Source organism: Fukomys damarensis, unplaced genomic scaffold, assembly GCF_012274545.1.
Source record: "Fukomys damarensis isolate Sample0158 unplaced genomic scaffold, DMR_v1.0_HiC HiC_scaffold_19, whole genome shotgun sequence".
In the NCBI taxonomy this organism is placed as follows: Eukaryota; Metazoa; Chordata; class Mammalia; order Rodentia; family Bathyergidae; genus Fukomys; species Fukomys damarensis.
Window position 1 is genome coordinate 49,308,557 of NW_022900931.1, and position 11,125 is coordinate 49,319,681.

Consider the following 11,125-nt stretch of genomic DNA (forward strand, 5'->3'; position numbering starts at 1 on the left):
TTTATTTCACTTGTACATTTTATATCTACACAATAATATCATGCATCATAGGGAATTTATTTCACACCACTTTTGAGCAAAGATTTATATCATATGATCTCTTTAATATAACTTAGATTAGCTGAAATTACATATTTATTGGGTACTGAGAATGCATTAGAGGATCTGAGATTAAACAACAACTTTATCACTAAGTATCTCGATAAATTTAGATAAGTCATCACACATGTGTTGCCTGTTAAATTTATTTCAGGATAGTTTAAATTTCAAGAGGATTCTTATGCACTAAAAATTTAAATAGTAATGTTACTGGATTCTGGGGTTCTGTAGACTTTTTTCTAGGTCCTTTGTGTCCTCAACAACGAACTGGACAAGACACCCAGAAGGCAGTGAAGTTTCACATTGGTTAAAATGAAGAGGTGCACTCTGCAGAGCGAATGGCCACTGAGCAAGTGTGCAGTAGCCACGAGGCTAGTGGCAGAGGTCTTTTGTAGGCCTCATTCTTGAGGCGCGCATCAGGTCTAGACCATCCTATCTAAACTTGCTTAATTTTTCACCAGAACAATTGAAGATAGCACTGTTTTTTATTTGGTACTGGGGATTGAACTCGGGTTCAGTAGAACTCGGTCCCTGCACTTGCAAGGCAGGAAGTGGAACCACTGAGCTAAATCCCAAGCCCAAAGATAGCACTTTCTGATTGTCCCCAGGTGTGGACTCCTGCTTTCTGTCCTCACTACTGTGTGGAATCATAGAGGAGAGGAGCAGGAGCCCAGGTAATGAAATTGGATACTAGAAATAAAATCAGGCAAAAATGAGACAAAAAAAATCATAATTTAAAATAAGATGAAAATTGCAACTGTAGGACACAAGCCAGTTTAAAGTTTTCCTTCTTTTCTCCCAGAAGTAAGCCTGAGCAAGTCCCTTTCACCTGCTAATGTGTTCAGCCCTTCCTTTTTACTAGCAAATGAACTTCTTTCACCTGTGAACAGACCACATCTTTTCACCTGTAAAGTAGGCTTTTCCCTGGCAATGGGTCCTGGTCTTCCTATGGATGGGGCATTCTTTCATTATCTGCCAGGGAGTGGGCCACACTTTTCCCAAGAGCCCTGAGGGAGCCTGTAGGTTCACACATTCCATAGATTTCTACAGCTGAAAACACGTGAATATTCCCAGCTCCGAACTATAGTCCACTTCTCTCTTTATGTCCAGGGTCGGTGTTCTATTTCCTTGAGGGTGGTCTTTTACTGACATACCCTAAAAATTCTTTCTCAGCAGTGACAGTCAGGGACCCTGAAAACCTACTGAATGGGTAACGTGGGTTAGGTTGCTGAAATCAGCTTTAGGAACTTCCTTGAAGTGCATCCTGTGACAATAACAGAAGATGAAGGAGAGGACGAATTGGGATACAAAACAGGACACTCTGCCCTTGTATACTGGCTCCGCTGTCCCAAGTAGTGCTGGTGGACATGGCTGCAAACAGACTGTGCCATTACCATTACTGACCCGGAGGCAGCACTTTATCATTCCTGTAGACAGTAACACAAATCTAACTGGGGCAATAGAAAAAGAGCATAAACATGGCCCAGATGTGAATGGTGAGGGTCTGCTCTTCTAGGAGGCTCCTCAGAGTTCAGGGGACTCAGATCTCTCGCCCCGCTCCACCCATTGCCTTGTGATGGCAGAAAAGCCTCCTGATAGCATCTTTCATGTCCTTGTTTCTCAGGCTGTAAATGATGGGGTTGAGGAAGGGAGCGAGGATAACAAAAGTGACAGCAGTTGCTGTGTCCCAAAACACTGAATAAGTGGCTGAGAATCGCAAGTACATGACAGCCACACTGCCAAAAAACAGCAAGAACACAGCAAGGTGAGCAGCACAGGTGGAAAAGGCCTTATGACGACCCTCAGCAGAGGGCATCCCCAGAACCACCACGATGATGCGCATGTAGGACAGGGCAATGACCAGGAAGGAGGCCAGGATCTGGGCTCCATGAATGGCATCCACGATGACCACTAGGGATGTATCTGTACAGGCCAAACTCAGCACAGGCGTGAAGTCGCAGAAGATCTGGTGGATCTGGTTGGAGCCACAGAAAGGCAGTGTGGAGATCCATGCAATCTCAGGGAGCACAAGGAGGAAACCACAGAGGCAGGATCCAGCTGTCAGCTGGATAGAGAGTTTCTTAGTCATGATGGTTGGGTAACGGAGAGGATGGCAGATAGCTAGGTACCTGTCAATAGCCATTGCCGTCAGCACACAGCCTTCTGTGATGCCCAGCGAGTGGAAGAAGTACATCTGCATGAGGCAGCCAGCTAGGGAGATGGTCTTTTGCTCACTGATCAGATTGGAGAGCATCTTGGGGATGGTGGTGCTGGTATACCAGATCTCCAGGAAGGAGAGGACACTGATGAAGAAATACATGGGGGTACGCAGGACCACATCCAAGTGGACAGCAAGAAATATTGTTAGGTTCCCACTTACGATAAATCCATAGATGAGAAGTAAGGGAATAAAGAAAAGGAGGCCACCTTCATACAAATTGGGGAACACAGAGAAAAGGAACTCGGTCACCATTGTCTGATTCCCACTGGTCAGAAACTGTGCCATCTGTGAAGGGAGGAAAAGCAAGTGATATGGTAACTCCTGAAGTTGGAATGTAAATTTCCCTTTGAAAATTGCTTCGCTGCTTTTTTTTTGTGACCAGTTCCTCAAGCTGATAATGGGATCCTAGGCCACACAGTGACAGATCTCTCTCCAGCTACAGCCCCATGCTAGAAACCTCAGAGGTACTTGAAATGAGGGCTCTAAATGATTTTTTTGTCATCATCTTTAACTGATGTGGTGAAAATATAAACAACATGAGATATTTAATTCTCTGGAAATATTTTCTGGAGGTTCAGTCACTAATTTCAGAGTTCTCCTTACTCCCAGCCCTTCTGTGTTTCTCCTGAAATCTTACACCTTCATTTTCAAATATTCTCTACTCCTGAGGCCATGGATTTAGCTCAGTGGTTCAGCTGCCTGCCTCGGAAGGGGAAAGACCAGAGTTCGATCCCTGGTGCCAAAAAATTATATGTATACATATAAATATTGTCTATACTCCTGTTCTTCATAAAAATGGTTTTACACATGCATTCTCAGGAGAACTTGTGCAATACTTCTTGACTCTGTTGCTTTGCTCATCCTTTTGGGCGCTAATATTTAGCCCGAAGTTGACTAAAATATTCTTTATCACTTGGCCTGCCTTGTTTTCTATTTTTTCCTGTGGGTTTCCTGTCTCCTCACCAGATGCTAAGTATCCAGACATGAGGAAATATTCCTCCTTACATTCTCTGCTTTCTGTGTATCTCTTCCTCTGTCAGTGGTCAACAGTTGCTCAAAGATTGTCTCCAGAATCTCACTTTGCTCCTGAGTAGTGATCATTTCTGAACAAGAACATAACTCCACCTGCTGCTCCCACACCCTTCACCCCACCTATGGAGAGCATATCTAAGAGCTACAAGAAGTAAAATATCATAAATGTTTGCAAAAGTTGTATTTATGTCTGTCTTTGAAAGAGGGCAAACCAAAGTCATCTGTAATGGAAATCAGACCAGATTCTTCTTGTTGGAAAGAAAGGACTACAAACTTTGTTTAAGGCTACCTAGAATTCCTGAAAGCAGCATGCATTGCCTCTCACCTTTTCTACTTTGACTGTATTCTTACCTCTAAGGAGTCACTGGACCGATGAATGTTCTTAGACACGATTTGCTGCCACTTTCCTTTTTAAAATATTCAAAAGCAAACTCAGAAATCATAGGCTGATAGTCACTGCCAACTCCATAGCTCAGTCAGACTGGGCTGTTTTTGCTCAATCCATTTCTCACCACCTCCTAATTTCTTGATCTTCTATTGGAATCATAGGTGCCAATGTGTATTAAGGCTCCCATTGTCATGGAAAGCTTATTCATCTCCTGTGCCAAAACAGTTAACTTTCTCCTCTGTCTCTGAGAGCGCTTATTCTTTCTTTATGACACTAATATATCCTTTCCTGCGCTTCAAACATTAGTATAGTGCCATCATTTCTCTCAAGTACACTGCAAACTTCTTCAGAGAAATTGTAGAAGAGAAATGAATTGACATTATTAAAGGGTTTCTCTGCAATGGTGATGGTGCTAACTAAGCATTTTATATACTCTATTGAAAGTTTTTATTTTCTTGGTTTGTACCTAGATTGTGACTACTGTGGTTGAGATAGGAAAAGTGAGAACCAGAAGAGATAAATAACTTTTCAAAATTAACAGCTGGGATCCAAAGCAGTAACCTGGAAACCAAGTCTGTTTGTGTCACAAGCGCACGACTGCTTTTTTCTATCACAGGGTGAGTGAAAGTCAGAATCCCTGCTTCACTCTTTCTGTTTCCTGCTCTGGAGTTCTTCTGTGTTGATAAGACTGTCTCAGGCGTGAGGTGACAGAGCGGATATAATTTCATCAGAAGCCACAGCAGATTCACATAAATTCACTGACCATTAAGAAAATAAATTTCCTAGAAATTCAAATTCCTCTGCCACTCTGCCCCAGGCTTTGAGAAAGACTCAGAGAAGAGACTGGCTTTGAAATGCAATTAACAGCAGTGATCAGCAGAGAGGCAGAGCCTCCAACAGGAATGACAGCAGAGCCTGGAGGTGTCTGTGACTAAAGCATTCCCTTCTCTCCCCTGTCTGCTTGTCGTTTCCAGCCTAGAGCAGCAGAGAATGGTGGCAGTGAATAGTGACTACAGGGTGTGCAGAGCAGGAGACTACAGGGCTGTCAGTTTAGGCAAGAAAATCCAGTCCTAAGTAGGTCATAAAAGCTGAGTAAAGTGACTGCTGCGTTGCTCTGAGCTGGAGGCTCCTCTCCTCAGGGGGAGGGCTTCAGGGTCTGTCCTTACTGCTTATTCCCCCAACACTCTGGCGGTGACTGACTCTATGTTATGGGCCAATAATGGTTGCAGTTTCAAGGCGAATAAACATTATTCTTGTTCCTGCAACACATAAAGGACGTAAAAAAGATCTAGAATGGCAGATACTTATCAGTGCCACTGATCTCAGCCTACACATATTGCTGTGTAAGGAAGAGAGATGACTTTGATTTTAGTTATGGAAGAGAAAATACAATAACCTGCCCTGTGTCTCTATCAGAGCCTTTATTTCTTTGAACTTTAGCAGAATTTTAGTTCTTAGATATTTGTATCTCTATCTATGAGCTGAGCTACAATTTTCCTAACATCCTTTCAGATTACATCTCCCATTCTCTCTTTTTTTCTTTTTTTGATACTGGGGATTGAACCTCAAATCTTTACAGTGAACAACACCGCCAGAACTTTTGTTAATGTATGTTTTAATTTTCAGGCTTTCTATCATTAAATTGCTACTTTTTCCAAACTGGGCTGAAACTCGTGATTCTCCTGCCTCAGCCTCCCAGAGTGCTGTGATCACAGTTGGACACCGGCCTCTTTATTCTAACACTTTTGCTCATGCACTGAGAATATGAGTTTTGTCCTGCAGAGGAACAGCAGTTTTCTGATGAGGTAAGAACATAAGGAAAGTATGGGCAGGCACAGTACAGGCAGAGGTCGCTGCCCTGTCAAAAGCTGTCCGTCATACTCACCCTGCCTTTGACCAGGATATCGCTCCTCGGAGTCTCTGCAGTCACCTGTCCCTTTCAGTTTGCTGACGTCTGTGTAGATGTCCCTGAAGTCTCTTCAGGGATTATGTGCAGTGGTAATATTGACTTTCCTGGGAGTTCTCTTTTGATCACTGAGAAAAATGGGGTACCTCACGCTCCCCTCTAAGGAACAAATTAGGGGAAATGTGTCGCTTAGTAATTAGACATTCCCCTGGGTGAGGACTCAAAAGCTTTTCTATAGCTACAGAACCTTGTGTCTTAGATCAGAGCAGAAAGCTGGGTCCTGGCATCCTGAATCACTGTGGAGCTCAGAACAGACCACAGACTGGGTCACAGCTTTTTGGAATATGTACCAGTTAAGCACCATCTCTGCTTTTCATCATTTTAAAATACAATTTCCATTTCCTCTGCAAAATATATATTACATAAAATAAGTATATTATATATCTTAAGTTTAGAATATGCATCTCAATTGATTTTCTAAAATTGTTATCACGGTAGCCAGGCACGGTGGTGCCCACTTGTGATCAAAGGACTCAGGAGGCTGAGGCAGGAGGATCATCATGCATTGGAGACCAGCCTGGGCTACATAGCAAGAGCCTGTCTGATAAGTAAAGAAAGAAATGAAGGTTACGATGCTAAACCATGCATGGTAGTGCCCAAGGGAGGAGGACCACAGGGCAATTAGTGATTTAAGAGGCAGGTTGGGGTGTAACTCACCACGAAGGCCCTGGGCTCATCTGCCAGTCCCGCAAAAACACAAAATGTCATTGTGGTACATTTTGTTACTTGCTTTTATCAAAATCTTTACAACTGGTTTTGTGAACCAGACGCAGTGACAGGTTTGTAAGCCCTCTGATAGGCTTTGGCATAACCACGTCTTCAAATTCACCCTGGACAAATTAGTAAGTTAGTAATGTCTTATCTTAAAATGAAAAATATAAGAGCTTTAAGTTTCACTCAGTCCAAAACTCTGGGCATAATTCCCAGTACCATAACATAAATAAGTACATAAATAATTAATGATGGATGCTATACCAGAGATAATTTCACTTCACTCATGAGACCTTCTGATTGTGGTGGATGTTTTGTTTGTTTATTTATTTATTTATTTATTTTGGGGTACCGGGGATCAAACTCGGGCCTTTGAGTTTGCAAGGCAAGCAGTGGAACCACAGAGCTATATCCCTGGCCCTGTGGTGGATTTTTTGAATAACAAAAAATATTATAAATAAAACCTATAAATTCCAAATAAACTCAATGGCATATTAAAAAAACATTTTGAAATTCAACATGAAAATGATTCTAAAATATATAATTGATTAACATTAAAGATGAATTAATATTATTCACTGTGTTATCTAAGGAAAACTACAGTTTTATCAATAAATACAGAGAAATAATTGCATGGGATTCACTCTTTTTTGGGGTTCAGGTGTTGGGAATGAAATTCAGGTCCTTCTACTTGCCAGGCAGGGAGTGGAACCACTGAGCTAAATCTCCAGCCCTTCCTTGAATTCACTCTTATTTGTGATATATAAGAAAAAAGTTTTTACACACTAAGCATAGGAAGAAATGATTTCTAATACTAATCAATCATTTCATTGAAATTATATAATCATATTTCATGAACTATTTTGTGTTGCTTTTCAAAAACCAATATCTGAATATTTATCATAAACTTAAAATACAATTTTGCTTATAAATAAGAAAGAAAAAACTCATTATTGACGTTATAAGAAAGAAATGGCATTATGTAAACATAGTTTACGGGGCTAGGGATTTAGCTCAGTGGTTCTGCTGCCTGCCTTGCAAGGTGCAAGGTCCTGAATTCGATCCCTGGTACAAAAAAAAGAGATAATTTGGGTACAGAGGGACACCCCTCTCTCATATATATCTAGAGATACAGCTCAGTTGTAGAGCACCTTCAAGTTCCATCCCTAGTATTAAGAAAAGAAAATGTGAATTTTATATAGAAACCTCAAAAAATGTAAAGAAAGAATTTTAAGTAACAATTAGCAATGAGATGGATGAGTGCTCGTTCACAAATATATTTTACAACTGCAATTATATATAGCTTGTCAACAGAAATTGTAATAAAAAGAATATCATCTGGAATAGCAATAAAAATGAATAAAGTAAAATAAAATATGTGTCACATCTACATATTGCACTTTGTAAGGTCTTTGGAAAATAACAGGCATCTAAGTTGCTATATATATGGTTTTTTAATGAACAGAATGTTTCAGTAGCATGAGTATGCAAATTATTGACAAATCAATCTATTAATTCAGTATAATTCTGCCAAATCCCATTTTGGATAGGGAGGAGTGAATCATGTCAAAGTGAGAGCCAACATGATGAAGGTGAAGATTAAAATAGTGAAATTTATTCTATTCCATATTAAAGATCATTATAAATCAATCCAGTAAGTCATGTGGGCATGAATAAACCAATGAGAACAAAGAATCTGGTGCAATGGGAAGTTTGACCTGTGATAGGAGAGGCCTAGCAGATCACGAGGAAAATGAGAGGTGCAGCTGACACTGTAGTCTGGACGGAAAGAGAGTAGTATTTAATGAATAAAATATACTCAAATAAAATAAACCAAATAAATAGCATAAAGTAAAAGTGCTGACCTGACTCCATGAGCCCAAATTAATTACTGATAGAGATTTAATATAAAAAGCAAACTCAAAAACTGAGAGTAAAATCTAGAAGATTTTTATTAAAGTAGGATAAGACTGTAGATAACTTATTCAATATATAAACAATAAAGGAAATGACTGCTCACTCAACTGTATTGCTTTTTCCAGTCATCAAATAACAGCATAAAGGGAAGAGAAATACACAGCAAGTCATATTTGTAACTTGCATCATTTACACTTATGATTATTCAGTACATATTAAGAGCTCCTGTTACAATTAAAAAGAAGAAACAGTGAAGAGTGAAGTAAGGAAAACTCTCTGTATGCATATATGGAAAAGTGTCCCACCTAATGATAAGTAGGGAAATATAAGTCAAAACCATAGTATATCATTTCACAACCAAAAAGCAGAAAATATGGCTACAAAGAATATTAGAAAAGGTGTGAAAAAGCAATAATAATGCTAAAACTTCAGTCTGATGGGAGACAGACTCTGCAGAACAATTTTGCAGTTTCTAATAATGACCCAAATATCACACAATACAAAAAATTGGCTAAAAATAAATTCTCACATTTGCATAAGAAAACAGTTATTTTCTTTCTTTTTTCAGAAAATATGGCTACAAAGAATATTAGAAAAGGTGTGAAAAAGCAATAATAATGCTAAAACTTCAGTCTGATGGGAGACAGACTCTGCAGAACAATTTTGCAGTTTCTAATAATGACCCAAATATCACACAATACAAAAAATTGGCTAAAAATAAATTCTCACATTTGCATAAGAAAACAGTTATTTTCTTTCTTTTTTCTAAACATTAAACCGATTTTTATTACACAAAGGTTGTCATGTAATTGATTTTCTCTACTGTGTATGCAATTATTCCTCTCCTCAGAAAGGCTGCTTGAACTCTTCTTCAGTACACCGGTTCATGGCTCTGGCACCATTTCAGGAATGCACACATGTTCTTCTGTTCAAAAATACAAAGTAAATTATCTGTAGGCATGGACACCGGCAGCAGTAAACCACTATATATTGTAACTGAAACCATCAATGATGGGCATGTGAGTCTCTTACACAGCCAGCCTTCTCTTCAGTTCCTTCATCCGAATTTTCCAGTTCCTGAGGAGGACACTGTGTGGAGCTTCCTGTCATTTCACAGCAAGGGCCAAGTGCTACTCTGGGCTACAACATGCCAGTGCTCATCTCGCGCGCCCCATCCCGCCCAGGGTGCCCTGGAGCCCATGGCAGGATCCTTCTCCTCCTTAGGGATTTCTGGGACCACGACTTCTGCTGTTGTTAACCGAGTGGCCACTCCTGTGGCGTCCAGCAAAGCCGTTCTTACCACCTTTCTTGGGTCAGTGATTCCTTTCTCTACCATATTCACAAAGTCTCCAAGCACAGCATCATAGCCGACCTCAGAGGAGCTCTGCAGGATTTTCTCAACCTTCAGAGACCCTTCCACACCTGCATTCTTAGCAATGGTCCTGGCAGGAATCTCCAGTGTTCTTTTAATAATTTCGGTCCCGACTTTCTGATCTTCATTAGCAGGAGTTAAGGCGTCCGGGGTGGGAATGCACCGAAGCAGGACACAGCCGTCTCCTAGCACAGTGCCTTTTTCCACAGCCGCCCTCCTAGCACTGAGGGCGTCTGTGACCCTGTCTTTCTTCCCTCTCATTCACCTGGACGTCACTTGTAAGTTCAACCTTCAGCACAGCCACTCCCTCTGAAAGCTGTGCCAGTCTCCTGTTCAGTTTCTCCTCTCATATTCACTGTTCCTGATTTCTAGTTGCTCAGTGATTTCTTGAACACGTTTTTCAATTTGTGCTTTGTCACCTTTGCTTTTCAGAAGCATGGCATCGTCTTTGCTCACAATGCCCTCTCCAACTTTTCCTAAGTCCTGGGCCTGAACATCTTCAAGATTTAGGGTCAACCCCTCTTCTCCAAAGTCTGTGCTACGAGTAGCAATAGCCACGTCTTTCAGCTGATTCTTCCTACATTCACCGAACCCTGGAGCGTTGACTGAGACAACCTAAAGACCAACCCTTAGCCTGTTCAAAACCAGGGTACTGAGAGCTTCTCCGTCAACATCCTCAGCAATTATGACCAAGGGCTTTCGGGGAGCATTGGCGATTTCAAGAGCAGGTACCATGGACTGGACGCTAGAAATCTTCTCACTCAGTAGAACGTAGGCATCCTGGAATTCACACTTCTGCCATTTGACGTATTAATGAAGTATGGAGAAATATATCCTCGATCAAACTTCATGCCTTCAACAATTTCCAATTCATCATTCAAGGTTTTTCCATCCTTCGCTGTCATGACGCCTTCCTTCCGATCTTCTTTGTGGCGTCAGATACGATGTCGCCAGTTTCTTTGTGTCCATTTGCAGAAATTGGAGCATCCTGAGCAATTTTTGGGGGGTTTGTCACAGGTTTAGACTGTTTCAGTTCAGTAATCACAGCTCCAACAGCTAACGTCACACCTCTCCTCACTTCCACGGGGGTTGCGCCTTTGCTGTTGGTCTCCAACCCCTCCTTGGCTACGGAGCGCACTAGGACAGGCCAAGTGCGGTGCCACCCCCTGCCTCTTTGTGTTGCTGGCAGCGTCTTGAACAAGTTTAGCCCCGGTGTTTTTGTACTTCTCTTTTAAATCAATTGAGTTTGCAACTGTCACTCCATCTTTTGTTACATCGGGACTTCCCCAACTCTGTTCAGTGATCACTTTCTGCCCTTTGGCACCATTGTAAGGGCGACTGCGTTGGCCAGGAGGTCGACACCCTGAAGATGAGGGCGCAGGCGTGAGCTCCTCCTGTGACATAAACTGGCGAGCTGCT

At 41.3% G+C, this 11,125-nt stretch overlaps 1 protein-coding gene and 1 pseudogene across 1 annotated transcript; both read right to left on the reverse strand.

Annotated features, from left to right (window-relative positions):
* Positions 1-1,639: 1,639 nt before the first annotated feature.
* On the reverse strand, positions 1,640-5,651 carry LOC104855619 (olfactory receptor 6K6). Its single transcript, XM_010614527.1, has 2 exons — positions 5,626-5,651; positions 1,640-2,605 (listed from the first exon to the last, which is right to left on the reverse strand). The coding sequence occupies exon 2, from the start codon at positions 2,603-2,605 to the stop codon at positions 1,640-1,642; it is 966 nt and encodes a 321-aa protein (XP_010612829.1). The 5' UTR covers positions 5,626-5,651.
* Positions 5,652-9,445: 3,794 nt separating this feature from the next.
* Positions 9,446-11,125, reverse strand: part of LOC104855612 — a 3,884-nt pseudogene continuing 2,204 nt past the window's right edge.